Raw genomic sequence first — 20,096 nt, forward strand, 5'->3', positions numbered from 1 at the left:
TTAGAGCTCCTGCTGCTGATTGAACGCAGCCCGCTGCTGCTACTGCACTGCTTGGAGATGGCGGACAGGACGCCAGGCGGGGCTCACAAGGCCAACTCCAAGGTAATTCAGCACATTTCTGCCTTTAATTAAGCTCCGAATCTGCGTTAATTGTGTAAATGTTGTGTTTTAGGTGTGCGCGGTTTCGGCTGGTGCGGTTCTGAGGGGCCTGTGTGTGTTAAATCTGCTCAGTATAGTGGATTTAGCCGGTTAGCTTAGCTAGGTTAAAGAGCTCGCGCTGGGGAAGCTAGCGGCTAACGGCTAGATCGCTAATAAATGTCAGAATCACTCAACACTACACAAAAGCAAATTCTGCGGGTAATATTCGGAAAGGCAGCGTACATAAGCGTTTTAGATCGATTATGGATCGTAAATGGTCGTTTTAAATTCATTATTATATTGTATTGGTGATATTTTATTGTACTTAGCTTAGCTAGCTAATCTGAACGGTGTAGCTAGCTAGAGCTAGCTTAGCTAGGTTTGATACCATCAAGCTAACAAACCAGTCAGCGTTACATTGAGCTGTGTAGCAGCTTCTACGACTGTTTTAGCTCTTTATACAGCGTTTCTCTTCATGCTGTGCGGTATTACAACAAGTCTATGTGATAAACAATGTCGTTTAATAGGTTAATAATCATTATTTGGCGCGAATATTATGGAAAGTTCCCTTATTTAGCCAACCACGTGACTGAGTAAACAGTGGGGTCTGCTGGATAATCTAGTGTTAGCTGGTTAGCTTGGTGTTCACATTAAAGGTTTTATATATATATTTATATTTACACACACTGTGTTTCAATTATTTCTGGACGACCCCTTTTAATTAATTATTTAGTCAGCTAGCTACGTTAGGTTGCACCCATTCTTAATATACTGATGTGCAAATGTACACATACAGCTTGTCTACTTATAGTTCTATAGTCTATAGTTAGTAGAGAATATAGATACTGCCAATAAAATATCTAGTTTGCACTTTCAGGAACAGGTGAACATCAGTGGTGGACAGTAATGAAGTACAGTACCAAAAAGAAGTTTCGACCCTTCTCATTCCATGTTATTTCTTGTTTCCTACATTGCAAATGACTGTTAAACTAACCAAGACTATGAAAGAACACATGAATCATGTAGTAACTTAAAAGTGTTAAACCAAAATACTCTGTGAAGCTTTTAGGCGGGCTGCTAATTCTAATGAACTTATTCTTTGGCTTTCCTTGGGTGGTCCTGATGAGAGCCAGTTTCATCATAACGTGTGTGATGGGCTTTGCAGGTGCACTTGAGGATGCTTGCAAAGATCTTCAAATATTTTGGATTGACAGACCTTCCAGTATTTTTTCCTTTACTTAGTTGAGTAGTTCTTGCCATAACATGGATTAGAACATTACTCAAATAGGGCTTTTCACTCTATACCAACTCTACCTCTTCACAACTTTACAACTGATGCTCTCAAACACATTAAGAGGCAAGAAATTCAAGTAATTAACTCTCAACAAGTCTTGAAGGTCATTCCAGGTGACTACCTTATAAAGCTGACTGAGAAAATGTGCAAAGCTGTCATCTAAGCTAGAGAATCTTGGAAGAATCTAAAATATAAAACATATTCTGGTTTGTTTAATACTTTTTAGTTTACTAAATAATTTCCTGTTTTTTTCCTTCATAGTTTTTTGATTTAGTATTCATCTACAATGCAGATTTTTTTTTTAAATAATGAAAAATGACTCTCCAAACTTTTGACTGGTTATGTAGATGCAATTGCATCCACTTCTGTATAAAAATGATAATAGAACACAAAAGCCTAGTACTTTTACACAGAAAAGCAAATACTTTTTTTCTCATGTTGAGGTATAAAGAAAGAACTTCTGTTTTACTAGAGTAATTTTTGACCTTCGCTATCTCTACCTTAACTTTAGGTATGCTCAGCAGTGATTAAACACAAACTAGTTGGCATCATGCCAGGCCAGGTGTAAGATAGAGAAGTATAAATCCCCCAGCATTGAGCTGTAAAGCATTGGGACTTTTCTACAATGATGATGTTGTGATGATCTTCCAATGTCCTGACTTCACTAGAAATGCAGTTGCCGAATGCAGCCAAATTTTCACAGCAGTGCTCCAAAATGCACTGTAGAGTCAGTTACTCCAGCAAAAGCAGTAGATTTAGTTTCAGGAGCGTTCCAGTTTGAGGCAAATATTGTCATTGTATTGGCCAATACTGAGTCACTTTTTGTGTTTTTTTTTTTGTCTGTTAGAACCGTAAGAATAAGAGACAACCCTACACCTACACCTACACTCAAATTTAACACACAAATATAACAAAATATTACAAGTGATGATTATCTAAACAAAGGAAAGGTTTATTCATTTTTGACAGAAACACTGCTGTCATGTTTACTGTTCCAGTTCCAGTGAATCTAATTTGTCTACGTTTCTCTGCAGGCTTTGTTGGAGAGTAAGCTGAAAGCCTTCAGTATTGGAAAGATGGCTGTGGCTAAAAGAACCTTGAGCAAAAAGGAACAAGATGAATTAAAGAAAAAGGTGAGTGAGTCAGTGCTACTACTGATATCTGATGAAGTGGAACAGTGGAAGGACTGAGAGATGTAGAGATGTAGATGATAAGTGGATTTGTCCAAATTATAGCAGTTCTCTGTGCATATGTTAAATGAATATCCTACAGAAGATTGATCTGTTTTAGTTTTATTTTGAAAGTATTCCATTAAATATGTTGTTATGCTGAACATTTACAGGAGGATGAAAAAGCAGCTGCTGAAATCTATGAAGAGTTCCTCGCTGCGTTTGAAGGAGGTGAAGGCAGAGTAAAGACCTTTGTCAGAGGGGGCATCGCCAATGCCACCAAAGGTAAATTACTCAAAATTATTTAAATAAGGTATAGTGGCGGAAAAGTACAGTACTGTATGATGGCAGCGAGGTCTGTTCTGTACTGCAGGACTGTGCCAGTGTCGTAATTTGCGTTTGTGTGCATGAATTCTGTTGTGTGATGCCCTGTGATTCCCAACCCTAGTTGACACTGACAGCATGTAAAAGGGGCAAATGCAGTACTTTGTATTGATGCCTGGTGGCTGAAATGCATATATTATTCATAAAAATGTAATTTTCTGCCATTCGTGCCATTGCAGACATTAGACACTGAGTTTGAACACCTTTCTATGCTTTTGCTTTTCCTGTAGAGGAAGCTGCAGTGGATGAGAAGAAAGGAAAGCTCTACAAACCCAAATCACGTGTTTTGGAGGCAAAAAGTTTTTTGCCGCTTGAAACACCACCACAGTTTCTTGCGATAGACAAGCGTAATGTAAGTACTCTGTTTTCTTAATGCTTGTTTGAACAAATGTATGTAAATTTCTTTTAGGTCACTTTTAAATATTTTATTATCTTTATATCCCAAGGCATCAAAGAAAGGAGAAAAAGAAAAGAAAAAGAGCAACCTGGAGCTTTTTAAAGAAGAGCTGAAACAGTATGTTCTCTATTTCCTGTTTTTGTTTTGGTCAAATAATTACTTGTATTGTGATAAAGTGCTTAATATCGGTACCGTCTTCTACCTGTTGTTCTGTAGGATCCAGGAGGAGCGGGATGAGCGGCACAGGCTGAAGGGACGAGTCAGTAGATTTGAACCTCTGTCTGCTATGGAGGGAAGAAGATCCTGTAAGTATAATCAATAGATAATGGACTGCAGAGTGGAGCATTGTTCAGGGGGTATTTATATAAAATTAAAGAGTCGAGACCTATATAGTGCTGGGCAGTATGTGGCTCATATACTACCATGACATTCATACCCTGTTAGTGATGCACCGAAATACATTTTTGGCCAAAACTGAACAAAACTAAACATTTGGCTGAATGCCAATTAAATTGACCATGTTTTTAATTGTTGCATAAATAGTCTAGATATATTCATAAAGTGAAATTTCTTCTTATTGATAGTAACAACTTCGGTAGTGAAAAAAAACATGTGAAGAGCTGATCTCTTAATTTCTTATGTTTTATTTTTTTCCCAGAGTTTTGCTTAATGGTTGCTTGTGAACTAAAACCACAATAAAATTTTATATGTTCATTTTCAAACTTGTATTTGTCTCTTACAAGTATGGTACCTTAAAGACTGCCCTATATTTTTCTACGATGAAAAGTTGCACGGGCTAGAACTATTAATAGCTTAAAAGTGTTAAGGAATGGGGATAAACTTCAGTACATTAAATAGGCAGATTAGAGATATTATATTATTTAGGAATGTATTGATTATGTACAAATAATTTATTCCAAACAGATATTAAAAAACAAGCACAACAGTTAATGTATTTACTAGGCTATGTATTTCAGTGGCAAAATTGTGTTGCGTTTTTGGCCTTCAGCCAAATGTTTTGTTTTGTTCGGTTTGATTTTTGAACACACATTTTCATTATGGTGCATCTCTAATATTGGTGCATGTATTTGTCAATATGATTTTTTAAAAACATTTATTTATTTTGTCTCATCTCCTCAAAGAAAAAACATACAACTGTAAATAGCTTTTTTCACTTGTTTTTTGCTTGTTTTTTGTTTGGTTTTTCTTGTAACTTGTAATGCTTTAATCTAAAATTTGAAAAATATTGTAATATTGAATTAGTATTACCCAGCACTATTTGTATCTCGTGGGACATTCTTAGTAATTATATCAGTTATGTGCTAGCCATTTATTTTGGGACTGACCCACTCGTGAAAACCCCTCCCATACATATATTGGCCACTCCCACTATATAGCAGTGTGTGTTTTATTGTGGAAACAAAATTTACACTGCTTTTCTGCTTTTTTTAGCGGATGGTTCTTCACGAAGAAACCGTCCGTCCAGTGGTAATTTTGCTTTATATACTGTGTAATGCAATCTAATGAGCATTTGGCTGTGAATGGAAGCTATTATGGGTGAATGATGAACTGAGCCGGTTTACCCTGTGAGTTGATCAGCTGGTGCTTTTGATTTTTCAGTTTTGGACGACTCCGCTCCAGGCTCACACGATGTTGGAGACCCATCCACCACAAACCTTTACCTGGGAAATATAAATCCTCAGGTAACTGGATGACTTGCTGTTGTTTTGTTGGTAATTTGATGTTGCAGAGCGACTGTAAATCAGCAGTTCCACATTTAAAAAGGAAATGTTATGTTTGGCTTATATATGCATCATTCTCCATGAGTTGCTATATAACAGCTACATTTTTGTTAACTCTCATACACTGTCAGACACTATCTGTAAACAGAACTTAAAGCTATAAATAACACTGACCACTGATTGCTTAATCCCTTGAACTGTAGGTTTATTCTTATTATTAATCTCGGTTGAAAAAAAATGTGATAATTCGTGATTACCTGCGACTTTTTTCTGACTGAATGAATGAAGAACAAGATTGTACCATATTGTATTGTACACAATAACATCAATAAAAAAAAAATCAGTATGGTGATAATGGTGGCCTTTTGTCTTGAAAGCAGTTTATTTTGTATTTGTTACAAAAAAGTAACATTCATGAAGTATGTTATAAAATGAAGTATATATAAAATTTATCCTGAGATCATACATTTAAAATGAATTTAAATAGATAAAAGACTTGTGTAAAATTAGTAAGGTTGTCTGAGAATAATGTGACTGTGGTGACCTTAATGCTTAACAGGAACATAATTCATGCCCTGTCGTGACTGCCCTATTTTACTGTCTCTGTTGCAGATGAATGAGGAGATGCTGTGTCAGGAATTCGGCCGCTACGGTCCTCTGGCCAGCGTGAAGATCATGTGGCCCAGGACTGACGAGGAGAGAGCCAGGGAGAGGAACTGTGGTTTTGTGGCCTTTATGACTAGAAGAGATGCTGAACGAGCGCTCAAACACTTAAATGGTATGGTACAGTAAACTACTGCACATTTTAAAAGCATGAACAATGTGTCATTTTTCATAACTGAAATAGTTCAGCACCATTTTGTCCACAAAAGAGTGATTTAGAGTAGCTGCCACTCTCATACTGATATAAAACAAAAAAAAGGTAATCATGCTGCTTAATATCCAACTTTCCTCCAACTATCACAGTTTCCTCCAGCTGTGATTCAGCACATTGATGTTGTATCAGCAGCAGTTGTAAAAGAGGTGGAGTCTGACTTCTTGGTGGAGTTCTTGTATCAGATAGGGTTGTAACAAAATATTGATATAAATATATTGGATTGTTGTGATATTTAGTTTTGAATCACTATATTATAGTTTAGAATACTGTAACAGCTTTCTTTAAATTTAGATTAATAATTAAACAATATATGATGTTGCTTACAGTGTTGCAATATATCTCTATATATTGAATCGTAACCCATTTATCGGGACGCTAATCGTATCACTTAGTTTTTGCTTACACAGCCCTATTAGAATCAGAGGAGGCATACTCTGCTTCTCACTCTTCTAATGTCAGAAGCATTGCAGTGGTGGAGGGGGGGAGCTCAAATGAACAGGGATTGAGTAATCGGCCTTTAAAATTATGCAGAATATGAGAGAAAGTTATAAACCATATGTATAAAAAGAAAAAAGTGGACTAAATTTTGCACCATACTAATGCCACTGAAACGTCTGTTTCAGGAAAAATGATAATGAACTTTGAAATGAAACTGGGATGGGGCAAAGGCGTGCCAATCCCACCTCACCCAATTTACATTCCTCCCTCCATGATGGAACACACCCTGCCCCCACCGCCCTCCGGCCTGCCCTTCAACGCTCAGCCCAAAGAGAGGCTGAAGAACACCAACGCCCCCATGCCTCCTCCACCCAAGAGCAAAGAGGAGTTCGAGAAGGTAACTTAGCACTACGGGTCAGGAGACATGCTTTAGGTTAGGAAAGGAAAGACAGAACATAAAATTGTTTTTATTTACTGTGGTTTAGAACCTTTATAATTTACTGGGTCACGTTCTGTATAGTTTGCTCACTTGCTGGGTATATAATGTTTGTATGTATGTTTAATATTCTACAGTTCAGTTTCATATTTACATAATTAGGGGTCCAAGCACCGAAGGATGGTTAGGATGTTTAAAATTATTCATATTCTTTTTCTGTCTCAAAATGGCAAGCAGAAAGATGCATGATGATTGGGTAGTAGTCTGTCCTATTCAAATAGTACTCGCTATTCAAGCACACAAGCTTAGCTTCAGGGTTGCGCTATAGTGAAACATCAGGCTTTGAGGTCCATATTCCTCGTACCCTGTATGACGTACAACCACATTTTTCCGCTGATTTCTTTTAATAACCTAAAAAAAAAAACTCAAGCCCTGTAGCTCCACCCACTTCACCACTTCAAAAAACAAGTGGTGGTGGTGGACAGTTTGGCTAATATTCTGTAACAGTTTACCACAAATATCCAGTTAACAGAGTAAGCTTACTATAAGAAACGTGACCCACTGCCTCAGAGTTCACTGTATGTCAGTTAGCTGTAGATTAGTATAAATGCTATAAACAGGGTCCGGTAAGTGTTTATCTTAGAATTCATTGTGATATTTTTATAGGCCTTGATGTTATTTCTTAAAAGCAAATAATTAAAGTAGTTCCATGCTCTGGTTTTATTATTTGATTTTGTTGTATAAGAGGATTATAGTTTAATAAATTAAAATAATTGAGTTATTGTGGTGTAGAATGTGTTTTGAGTTTAGCATAGTCTATCAGTGCAGTTTTGCTGTGAAGCAGTCAGTTCAGTTTTAAATTTTAAAACTGACCACCATAGCAGTTTGTTGTTGTAGGAGTTTGTTGCATATAGTAATTATGCCTGTTTCTTTTTAACAATACTCACATATATTCTATGTTTATTATCTGATGTGACTTCATATCCAGACTCTGTCGCAAGCCATAGTCAAAGTGGTTATCCCAACAGAAAGGTACATGTTTTTCTTTTTTTCCAAATTCATATGAAATGTAGACAACATCTCTATAGTTTGATTGATTGGGCATCTGCATGCTAACGGAGGCCGGTTTGGGTGAGCAACAGTTGAGGCTGTGCATGAACACAGAAACACATACGAATACACAAACACACGAACAAGTAACTACTAACTTGACACTCGTCTTTCTGTCACTTACATTATAAATATACATATATGCATTATATATGTTTAATGACACAAAATTACAACTTTCCCAATAACAAAATGGCAAAAAGTAACCAATATTGAGTTTATAGGCTTTACAGTAAGTTTAATATTTATGTATTATACAGTTAGTACTAATCTGAAGCACAGTGAAGCAGAGGAAAGTAAATTAACATAGCTGGTTAAATGTTAACATAACTGGTTAAATAAATCACTGTTTCACACTGTCCTGTTTGTCCCATGTGTCTAATAGGGCTGTTACTCTTAATTATACAAGTGTAGCCTGTTTACCATTTTCATATCTTACACTTTTTTGGTGTTTCATATTTGAATTGATGTCTGCAGTATAAGGCTGTGTAACCACTCAAACCTCACCCATATTTCTTAGTGTCAAACCCTCTGTAAAGACAACAATATCATGTCAGTTTTAGCTGAATGTCAACTTTCCAGTAGCCTAATCATTATGCTTTTTAAAATATACAAAAATATTCTACAAAACAATTGACAATTGACCAGGGACAATTGACCATATGACCTCAGATACTGTATATTTAACTTGGTTTAATTTATGCTTTGTTTAATTATATGAAAATGTCAAAGGTTTTACTGCAGCCAGCCACCAGAGGGTGTAAGATGTTTTGTCTTTACTTTTAAACTGTTGTCATTCAGTCCCTCTTTATATACAATACAGTCTGAGTCATATATATATATATATATATATATATTTTTTTTTTTTAGGAGCACAATGTAACATATGTATTTGCACTGAGAGACTAATGACTACCAGTTCAATCAGTGCAGTATATTTAAACAATTCATCATGTTTCTTCTGGTAAATTGTGACAGCCCAAATGTCTTATTAGACTTTACTAAGGCATGCCCTGCACTTTCGCTTTTTACCCACTGGTAAGTTTGTCGAAATACATATAGAACTTAGATGGTATCACTATTGAAGTTGGTAGTAACACCATTCATTTAAACAGTACACATTAGAGTTGCATACAGTGAACATAAGATATACACACACACACATCACATACTGCTTCTGGCTATTGCTCACTCCAACTGCCCCGATAGCATGGGTCAAAACAAAGCTACACCCAATCCCCGTAGTCTCAGTGACCTTTGACATTGGCCTTGGTGAGCAGCACAAGTTGAACTGTCTGCAGCAGCGAGGGACCAGAAAAGCGTCACGGGATGGATTGGGGAAAGTATACAGAATGATTACCTGACATTGGTATGATCGGCTCCAATACTTTGTGATTTGTGTTGCATTACATTTTAAACCCCGAGAACATCTTGTTTTATTGCCCGCTTTAGGGGCCAGTTCAAATGAATAATTCATAATAAACACATTTACTGTCCTTAACACCTTTTTAAATGACAGATTAGTAGTGGTGATATGGTTTCTCTTCTCTTCTCCATCCACACTTTCTCCATTTAAAAAGCTTTAAGAAATGTCACCTGGCATCATAAGTTCAGCATTAGTGGCTTTATTGTTTAGAGAGGGAGCAGTGCTATGGCTGATTGTATTACCATTATTGTTATTAGCACTTTGTGATTTATCTAGCATCTTATATTCTCATACATATTCTTAGCTCCTCAGTATTTATCATACAGTAATATAGTATTGAACAGTACTGTAATTATGTGTGAGTGTGTGTGTGTGCACGCAGGGGCAGTAAGCATTTGTCCAGTCGAGGATATGTTCTAGCATTAGTGGTGTCTGTGGTGTGGCTGTTGGTGATGGCTCTGAATCTGTCTGCTTTAACTGTGTTTTTCTTGTAGGAATTTGCTCTCTCTCATCCACCGAATGATCGAGTTTGTGGTGCGTGAGGGACCCATGTTTGAGGCCATGATCATGAACCGAGAGATCAGCAATCCTTTATACAGGTGAGATGCCTGTCGTGAATTTACAAAAATTTCTTTGGGGATGATATATTGTTGCAGAAATAATTTAGATAAACTATGTTCTTGTCATTTAAGACAATTATCTGCCTAATGGAATTATGATAAAAGCATTGTAACACACTTGCATCTTTTAAAAGAGCACTTAACAAAAAATGCATTTAAATTTTGGAAAAGTGGTCAAATATCCTAATTTCAATTAATAAAACAAACAAATAAATGAGCTAGTCAGACAACATACCCCTAATTCACATTTAATGGGTTCTTATTAAACAAACATTATTGAAGATTTTGTGCCCATATATGGTATGGTAAGTCAATGTTATTGTTGTTATTGCAATGAAAAGGACTAAAATTAGTTTTAGTCCAAAAGAGGTGATCTCAGTTCAGATCAGATGAACATTTTTTTGAGAGGTTTAGATTTTCAGATTATGTACAAGAAGGTAAGGCAGCTCATCATCACCCTTTTAAACAATAGAAGAAGAAAAAGAAGCAGTGTTTTGGCAAAATGTGACTTCCCTTATTATGTAGGCACTTCACACAGCAGTTTGCGTACAACAGATTATTCTGGTGATCCCTGTATCTACTGTAACTGTAAATTGACCTTTAAAAAGGAATTGGTTATTCTGTTGTGGGAGGCATCTGCAATTGAAAAGAGGATTCTGGCAGGGAGGCAGAATTCAGTAACAACTAGAAAGACTACTCACTGAACTGAACCAACTTTTTGTTTTTATTTCACAGGTTTTTATTTGAAAATCAAAGCCCAGCTCATGTGTATTACCGGTGGAAGCTGTATTCTATACTGCAGGTCAATCTGATTTAGTGTCTGTCATCATCTCTAATTCCAGATTTGACTTTACAGACTCTTAACATCTCTGAAATCTGACCTACAGGGAGATTCCCCAACCAAATGGAAAACAGAAGACTTTAGGTTGTTTAAAAATGGCTCCTTATGGCGGCCGCCTCCTCTGAACCCGTACCTTCATGGCACTCCTGAGGAAGAGGAGGGTGAGGAGGAGGAGGAGGAGGACGAAGAAGGCAGCAAGAAAGGCTCTCTGAAGGACGAGTAAGTGGGGTGAAAGATGGGTGTCACGTTTGATGTTATTCTCTTTGGTCTCTGTTATTCTATAGATAAGGTTAATGCAGTTCAAGCTTCCTGATGGTTGCTTTTCACATAATTTTTTGGTTTACTGTGATAACTATTTGTGTTCGGATGATAACATGTCCAAGAAATAATTGCGATAAACTAATTATATGTAATATTTTTATAATTGTATATGATTATTTTTAGGACTATAAAAACCCTATAAAAATCCTTTAATGTTCCCAAAAATTGTCAGTACCTCTTTAATCTAATGCCTACCAGTCAGGTATTAAGGAGCAGTAAAGCCACTTCACTGAAGTACAGCGTTATAAGGGTCCGTTTTCAGTGAAGTTTCTCCAGCACTAAGGCTGGGTGTAGCAGCGCTAGCTCTTTTGCCGTTAAGAAGCGAGTATATTGGACTGTAGTCTGCATGTTTACTGTGTTAAAATCCGCTAGCTGATAGTGCTCTGTGTTACCGAAACACTTTTCACAGGGTTTCACAGTCTAGAGATATTGGACGGCATTTACACTGCGGTTAGCGGCTAATGCTAATACTGTTGCACCCAGCCTTACTGCTGGAGAAACTTCACTGAAAACTCACCCTTTAGACAAAGTATTGTAAATCTAAGCTTACTGTAAATAAACGAAAGCACTTTACTTAACGAAATAAACGGTTTTCAGGGGTAACATCCAGTGTTCTTTCATAGTGCGGCTTATAATCCAAAACATGTGCTAATAATAAAATGTATTATTAAAAATATTTTATTTGACTGACACTTAGAAAATGCAGAGCTGCAGGTGATGCATATATTTTTTATGTTTTTTTTTTATGAAATAAGTAATCCTCCTGTAATGGCTGTCAATCAATTTTACTCTGATTAAGAATTATGTAAAATTTGTCATGCAGTAAAATACAGAACAGCATTCAAGTACTCAGTCAGTTATACAGTAACATAGACCACATAATGAAGACTGTTTGAGATTACTGAACACCTAACTGTAAAAAAACTGTACACAAGCTTTCATTACTTGTTAGAGCCTCATAGCTCTTTTGTAAAACTGAAGAATTCCATCCCTTCACGTCTTGGATAATCACTCTTAATTTTACAGTTTTGTAAATGATTACTTTACCTTTACCTGTCTGCAGAGAGAGAGATAAGCTGGAGGAGACTCTTCGAGGGCTCACCCCGAGGAGGGGCGATATTGCAGAAGCCATGCTGTTCTGTCTCACACACGCCGATGCTGCTGAAGAAATCGTGGAGTGTATCACAGAGTCTCTGTCCATCCTTAAAACACCGCTGCCCAAGAAGGTCAGTCAGTTTCAGATATTCACAATAGTCTGCATAATGATAAAGAAGGGGCCATGTTTGTATATTTTGTGTTGGAAGTTTGGGTGGAGCAGCAGACACAGTGATGATAAACGTACGGAATGAGTAGCATGATATACCTAATTATATGCTTAATTACAGGGAGTCACAGTGATTGGAAGAAGACAAGAATTTACCTTAAACAGTAGAGTTACCAACACAAAACAAAAATATTACAATGTTAAGGAACTCCATATAATTTATACCAGCCACCTTCCAGAAAGGAGAAGCTGCGTCTGTGGTTGAGGAAATAAATAATATAAAACATCCACTCGAACGTCCACATGACTGCTCTTATCATTCTGTGTAGGAGAAACGAACACCAGAACATCCTATGCTGGAGAGAAATGACTCTTTGGGCAGTGGTGGTGGATATGTATAGCTAACTAGCTATGTGGTCAGAGCTCGTTAGCTATGCTGTAAATAGCTGTAAATAAGGTTAAATTGCCAGTTGGCTATATGGCTAGCATTGTTAGCTACTTAATGAACAGTACCCACAGCAGTAGCTACTTCAGACTGCATTTACTTAAAATACAATACGACGAAAAACCTTTCAGGATATTCTAATACACATGTGGATGAACTTTTGATATAGTTGACTATTTGTAATTTTCATGACTAAAGCAAAAAGAAACTAGGGCGATCAAAATGTATTATTATTATTATTATTATTATTTTATTATTTATGCATAGCTTTATATATTGTGTAGTTATTCCAGACTACTGAGGTTTGAGGAACTCTATGTGTTGCAGACAAGCTGCTTTCTTTATTGTCTCTCTGCAGCCTTAGTACGCCGACTAGCCCACTGTTCCCCACTGTGGCAAGTAGTGGGAGTTCAGGTTGATGATTTAATCAGTTTATGCAACCCCTACAGTATACACAAATTAATGACCGCTTTTATTTACTAAGATTTTCTTTTTTTCCAGATTGCGAGGTTATATTTGGTGTCAGATGTTCTGTATAACTCTTCAGCTAAAGTCTCGAATGCCTCCTACTACAGGAAATTGTAAGTGTGCTTCTGATTTCAGTTTGGTTTCGCTTCACTTATGAATTAATGAAGTTAAGTCAGATGCATCTGTGTGTTTCTTCTTATTCTTTACCAGCTTTGAAACAAAGCTCTGCCAGATATTCTCTGATCTTAACGCCACCTTCAGGACGATACAGGGTCACTTACAGTCAGAGCATTTTAAGGTGAGTAGTCATATTTTTTATGAAATTGTCCTGTTTTTTTTTTTTTGTTTTTTTTTTCAATAAATACTAATTTTGATCACCATAATTGCTGGTTTTGAGAAGCTGATCTTTTCCTCACACTTCTTCCCAGCAACGGGTCATGTCGTGTTTCCGGGCGTGGGAGGACTGGGCGGTTTATCCCGATCCATTCCTCATCAAACTCCAGAACATTTTCCTGGGACTGGTCAGTCTGGATCCGGAGAAAGAGACCCCCGTCGAGGTGCCAATGCCCGAGGTGAGTTTGGTGTGTGTAACCAGGATTAAAGTGGTTTGTATTGTGGTTGAATTTATTAAATATCTTAATGTGCAGTTTGAATGTTTGAACATAAGAATATTATAACGTTTTTTTTTTTTTGCCACACAATATGTGTGTGTTTTAAATAAGATTGCAACTGTTGTGATCTAATTAATTACATTATTACATTAAAAAAATACTTCTATTGATTGTTACGTATTTTTATGTTTTACATTTAATGGCATTTACCAGATAAACTTATTCAAAGCAACTTACAGAAATTCTTCATTGCCCGCTCATAAAATAGTCCAAAGACAACTCATTTATGTACTGGCCAAAAAACTTGTATACAAAAGGTGAACAATACTCGAGTGCTAGAAACACAAATTAAGACCATTTGAATTTTTTTTTTTTTACATTTATTACTGTTTTATTACTCTTTAAAGGGGCCATATCCTACATTGTGTTTATTTTAGTTTTTTTCTGGACTTTCATTTACAAGATTTGTACAGTGTTTAATGATTCAGGAACATATTTTATTCCTTGCAATTAAACACAGTTTAAATTAGGAATTTCATTATGTTAATGAATATTTGTGGTGTTCTTAACAGGTATTGACAGACTTAAAGCTTAGTTTTTAAAATAATTTTAATGCATTTTAAATGTTTTAAAGTATAAAACCTTGAGCAGTTGCTAAGCCGAAGGGGTTAATGTGCTGTATTGTGTTTAAACAGGAGCCGCCACCGACAGAGGATATAGATGGTGCCCCGATTGTGGAGGAGGAGCTGGACGGCGCTCCTCTGGAGGATGTTGACGGCATGCCTATTGATGGAGCTCCTCTGGATGGAGCTCCGCTGGACGACCTGGATGGAGTTCCTATAAAGGGGGCAGAGGATGAACTGGATGGAGTTCCCTGTGAGTGCACAAGTACATGCAGTACTGATAAACTGATCATACTATAATAATACTATTATAGTAATAATAGTGTTATACTATTATACTGCTATACTATTACTGTATATACGAATACAGTAAAAGCATATTACTCTATTTACAGAAAAATGGCTTCTTTTGGTTTGCACTTTAGTTACAAAACTAATGGAAGCCTATAGCCAGCTGTAGTACGGCAGTACCTAGCATGATGTAGATGGGCTAATAAATAAATTTAAATATACACACTCTGACTTGATTTCATATTATAGACTAAATTATACTTCTATGTCCACCTACATTCAAAGCAGAGGCATTATTTGCCTTTATAACCCCCCAAATTAATTTGGTTTAATTATTTTTAATTCTGTCCAGATAATACCCACTTAGCTACTTTTGTTTTTCTCTTCTTTTTATTATTTTTTTGGTTTTAACAGGGCCAGAGTTCAATAGTGGCTGCCCTCCTTATTTTGCTCTACCTGTTTCACTCACTTCAATTTAAAAGCCCTCTGCAAAGTTTTCAAATGTTTGATGTGTGAGCGAAAACACTGCAGTTACAGACATGACTATAACTTTTATTTGTTAATTTATTTATTTATTTTTGCTTCACATGATCCAATTAAAAATGACTTATTACACTCTCTGTAATTAAATATACAGTTAGTTCAGTGTTCTTTAGGTAGTGATATTATCCTCAATATGCTTTAAAATGATTTATCATGATACTATGAAATGTTTCACCTGTAAATTAATTAGATTTGTTTTATGTACAATTTATTACTAGTATACTTGTATTTGTTTTTAAAGTACTTTATAAGTAAAGTGATTTATTATTACTCATATTTATTATTTTCTTTTACTGTAGGACAAATGCTTGTAACAGAAATGACTAGTTTTTTGTCTTTAATTCATGCGTTTTTATTGTTTTGATTTTGATTTAATTGTTTAGTCGATGGACCAAAGCCAACCTTTAAGATGGCTCCATCTAAATGGGAGGAGGTGGACGGATCTGCACTGGAAGCACAAGGTTAATCATTTTATTGAGCTTTTAAATATTGTTGACTATTTCTTTCTTTTTTTTATGATGTTTAAAGTCTATAAATCTGATGTGAATTCTTGTTTGTTCCAGCTGTAACCACATCAAAGTGGGAGGTAGTTGATATGCCAGAAGAGTCAGAAAAGAGTGAGGAGAGGTAAAAAAAAAAAAAAAAAAACCTGATCAGTTTAGTTTAAAGTGTGTAATAACTGCTTATGCTGTTTTTTTTTTTATGCATCAGTAAACAACTAACACTCTTCTGCTGCAGGAAAACACACGAAACCGCTGTAAAAGAATCTTCGTCGAAGAGTTTGTACGCCTCAGAGCAGCCGTTTCACTCGCAGCCTGTTAAAGAAGAATATCATGAATCCAAATCCAGCAAGCTGTCGGAGATGAGTGAGGAGAAGCGAGCTAAACTGCGGGAAATCGAGGTACGCCTTACATTTCTGTTTAGGATTGAAGTTTTGAGAGTTGGCTCATGCAAATGGTGAAATGAACAGTGTCAACAACCAATATATAAAATATATGATATGTAAAATACCTTTCGGTAAAAGCTGAAGTCTAATATATTTTTGACTAAAAGCTAATGTCCAAAATCGTTTGAGTAGAAGTTCATTTTTTAGCCTTTAAACTTCTTTAAAAGTCTTTGCATACATTTAGCAGCTCAAGGTATTTGGCAATAAAATGGTAAGAGAAAACAATGCATAAAAAGTAAATATTATCTAATCTAAAAGAAGACAAAATTAAGTGACAAAAAATTGGTATGTGGAACTTTTTTTATATTTAAAATATATTAAGATTTTTTTTGTTTGTTTTTGTAGAGTAATGGTGTGTGCAGTGTGGAGGGTTGTAATGGTTTAGTAAATGTTTCCCTGAATTACAGTAATAAGGAAACACTCTACGTTTTATAACGTCTGGATATTGATAATGTTGCCTGAATAATTCAGAAAGCATTACCAGCTACTCTTCTAGGTCTAATCTCCCGTTGCTCTGCTGTTTACATATGTTTTACATTAAACGCAAATTGTAAAAAATCCAATAATGTTTGTTATTCACAGCCAGAGGTGTCTGTATTGTTACATCCCTAGTCTGTGTGTGCTGAACTGCTGCATCCATTAAGCATATCATTTTTTAATCTATTTGTTGAATAAACCTGTGCTTTTGTTGCAGCTGAAAGTGATGAAGTTTCAGGACGAGCTGGAGTCTGGAAAACGGCCGAAGAAATCGGGACAGAGTATTCAAGAGCAGGTGGAGCTCTACAGGGACAAGTTACTACAGAGGGTGAGATACAGTTCTCAGAACTTTTCCTGTTCTTATAGAACAGAACAGACCTGTACTAAAGGGTTCATCTTTATCTCTTTTAGGAAAAGGAAAAGGAGGTGGAGAAAGATAAAGAGAAGGAGAAAGAAAAGAAGGAGAAAGAGAAATCTGAAGTGTCGCACAAAGAGAAGGAGAAGGAGAAGGAGAAGGAGGAATCTTCATCAAGCAGAAAAGAGAAGTAAGCTGCATTCTGGAAAAACAACACCAAGTCTCAGTTTAATAAATGGCAGTTCACCTGCAGGATGGATGAGATTGAGGACACTGATGTGCTTCACTAAATATTAAACCAAATTTATTTCTTAAAATTATATTAATTGTCCTAATTGGATAATCTGGAACCCAAAAATAATTGTTTATTCAGTGTTCAGTTGTGCTTATATGTGTTTAGATATACCTGAAACTGATCTGTTCCGTTTGACTGTATTATAAATAAGTGGGAAAGAAAGTGTACCAAAGTGTCGTGAGCTTTTGTTTTATAATACTGTATCAATTCTTAAACACCATATTTATGGCTAATTATTAGTTTACATGTAAAGATTGGAGTTTGAAGTGATTCATTTTGTTTCGTTTAAACCCTGTCCACTAGATAGCTATGTTTTACTCTGTCATTAGATCCCACTGTTCTGATTGGATAAGTAAAGTGTCAGGCTGTGTATTGGCAAGAACCTGACTAGGCGATATGATGTGGCTCTATACTGTGATACTGTAAGAAAGGCAATACATACAAAGTTTTTGTCTAATTTTAGAAAAACTGTCATAGTACAAACACTAATATTTATAAAGCAGAGTAAAATTAAAGTTTACTTTTTGTGAATTAAAATATTTAGTGGATGGGGATTAAACACACAATAAATGAACCACTTCTGACACCAATCCTGTGTAAACTAAATTAAAGATGCTGTGTTTTTGAAAATCGATACAGTTTTGCACAACATGGTTCTGTGTATTTTTGCATGTTCTTCTTGAATGCTGTAAATTATTTATGCAGATTTGTTTTATATATCAAGTATGTGATGTTTGCTTTCTCTGGTTCATCAGGAAGCGCAGGCACAGTCCCTCCCCCAGTCCCACCCGCAGTAGCTCCAGCCGGCGTGGCCGGTCCCCCTCCCCACGGTCCGAGCGCTCAGACAGATCCTACACCAAGGACAGCTCACGCACCTCCTACAAAGACTCGCCACGGGAAAGCAGCCGGAAAACCTCCAAAAGGTCAGTTTACACTTAAATATAGATATATTAAACACAGAGTGAGCGTTTATTTCTTATATTGTTAATTTTCTGGTAAACACTGCACTGACTTTGGACTTGATGATAAAACACAGTGGATCAACAGCAGCAGATGACATGTCTCTCCAAACCATCACTGATCATCAGTAAATCTACATTTCATTTGTAAATTAAGGGAGCAGAGTCTGGAGGAAGAGTGGAGAGAGAGACAGTCCAAACTGCTCGAGGTCTAGTGTGAAGTTTCCACCAATCAGTGATGGTTTGGAGAGACATGTCACCTGCTGGTGTTGATCCACTGTGTTTTATTATCAAGTCTAAAGTCAGTGCAGTTTTGTTTTCCCACTAAATCTTACAGCACTTCATGCTTCCCTCTGCTACTGACAACTTTTATGGAGATGCAGATTTCATTTTCCAGCAGGACTTGGCACACTGCCAAATGTACCAATCAATCCTCTATTATAGTCTAATTTTCTGAGACACTGATTTTTGGAGTTTCTTTGACTGTTGAACATAATTATCAGCAATAAATAGATTTTAAACAGATCACTGTGTGTAATACATCTTTATAATCAGTTTCATATTTTGTACTGAGTTATTGAAATAAAGTAACTTTTCAAAGATATTCTTGATAATTCTTGATGATAATTTTTTGAGATGCACTAGTATATCTTTCATCAGACTCTTCCACTTCGAGTCTATTTACGTACCCTCCTGCAGACTCTTCAGCCAGTTCCGTGCCGTTTCAGTGCTCTCCATCACACTCTTGAATTTACCCTCTCTCTCTCTCTCACTTTGCAGGTCGCCTTCCCCACCCGCTACACCCAAACGGTCCCGCAGATCCAGATCAAGAACGCCCAAAAAATCCTCCAAGAAGTCCAGGTCCCGCTCGCGATCGCCACACCGCTCTCACAAAAAATCCAAGAAGAGCAAGCACTGAAGCACAGCTGCAGCTCCAGAACAGCTGGATTCTCTTTTTGTGCCTGAATTTCGTCCTGTAAATCCGTGTGGGATTCGTTCCCCATTCAGCCTCTTTAAGTCCCTTTGACCACTCCCGTCTGCACGTGTCCAGTGTCCTCACAGGTCTACACAGGGGTATTTTATATTGTGAATAAGGGGCTTCCTCTGACGTCTTAATTTCGCACAGCAGGAAAATAAGAGGCGACGTCTCAGAACTATGGTATTATTTTTGGTCATGGTTTTTAGATCCCTGCAAAATGACTTAAATTAAAATAGTGTGTATGTTTTCAGTTGTATAGTTGTTTTGATTTTCAATAAAGACACAGCTTATGTGACTCCTCTGAGATGTATGTTTTGTAAGTGATTGTAAACTGATATTTACAGAAGTGTATATATTTTTTTTTACTGTGATTTGTTGTACAGTTTCATGATTCAGGGTGATTGAGTATAGAACAACCATGGTGACCATACCTGTGCTGTGAGTACAGAAAGAATTTGCCTCTGCTTTTAATCCATCCATGAAGTTAACACACACAGTGTAGTGCTGGACAATAATTTAATATCTATATTTATTATCAGTTACAGTGATATAATAGATATGAGGGATAATACACATCCTATCAAACAGTATAACTTATTCTATATAATCAACATTTATTCTGTTAACATAATTCATTAAGAAAACTA

The 20,096-nt window shown here is 36.4% G+C and overlaps 1 protein-coding gene across 3 annotated transcripts; it reads left to right on the forward strand.

Moving 5' to 3' along the window:
- Positions 1–19,753, forward strand: LOC103042988 (U2 snRNP-associated SURP domain containing). 3 transcript variants are annotated; one of them, XM_022667706.2, is made up of 26 exons: positions 1–102; positions 2,467–2,565; positions 2,775–2,886; positions 3,216–3,337; positions 3,432–3,499; positions 3,599–3,687; positions 4,835–4,870; positions 5,003–5,085; positions 5,737–5,902; positions 6,625–6,836; positions 7,864–7,907; positions 9,906–10,010; positions 10,767–10,833; positions 10,919–11,091; positions 12,257–12,419; positions 13,404–13,483; positions 13,581–13,668; positions 13,799–13,942; positions 14,677–14,857; positions 15,822–15,899; positions 16,002–16,065; positions 16,177–16,339; positions 17,079–17,189; positions 17,273–17,406; positions 18,267–18,434; positions 19,251–19,753. In XM_022667706.2, the coding sequence occupies exons 1-26, from the start codon at positions 58–60 to the stop codon at positions 19,387–19,389; spliced, it is 2,934 nt and encodes a 977-aa protein (XP_022523427.2). In that variant the 5' UTR covers positions 1–57; the 3' UTR covers positions 19,390–19,753. The 3 variants fall into 3 exon arrangements, with proteins under 3 accessions (XP_022523427.2, XP_022523428.2, XP_022523429.2); XM_022667707.2 differs by lacking the exon at positions 4,835–4,870; XM_022667708.2 differs by lacking the exons at positions 1–102; positions 2,467–2,565; positions 2,775–2,886; ... (5 more) ...; positions 5,737–5,902; positions 7,864–7,907 and having other exon boundaries at positions 6,716–6,836.
- Positions 19,754–20,096: the final 343 nt, after the last annotated feature.

The sequence above is a fragment of the Astyanax mexicanus genome, chromosome 18, assembly GCF_023375975.1.
Source record: "Astyanax mexicanus isolate ESR-SI-001 chromosome 18, AstMex3_surface, whole genome shotgun sequence".
Taxonomy (NCBI): Eukaryota; Metazoa; Chordata; class Actinopteri; order Characiformes; family Acestrorhamphidae; genus Astyanax; species Astyanax mexicanus.

What these genes read in the sequence shown, in the direction of transcription:
- LOC103042988 (XM_022667706.2), top strand. Translation starts at nt 58, where the DNA reads ATGGCGGACAGGACGCCAGGCGGGGCTCACAAGGCCAACTCCAAG. An exon ending in TTGCGATAGACAAGCGTAAT is followed by an intron (nt 3,338 to 3,431) that starts GTAAGTACTCTG and finishes TTATATCCCAAG; the next exon opens with GCATCAAAGAAAGGAGAAAA. An exon ending in AAAGGCTCTCTGAAGGACGA is followed by an intron (nt 11,092 to 12,256) that starts GTAAGTGGGGTG and finishes ACCTGTCTGCAG; the next exon opens with AGAGAGAGATAAGCTGGAGG.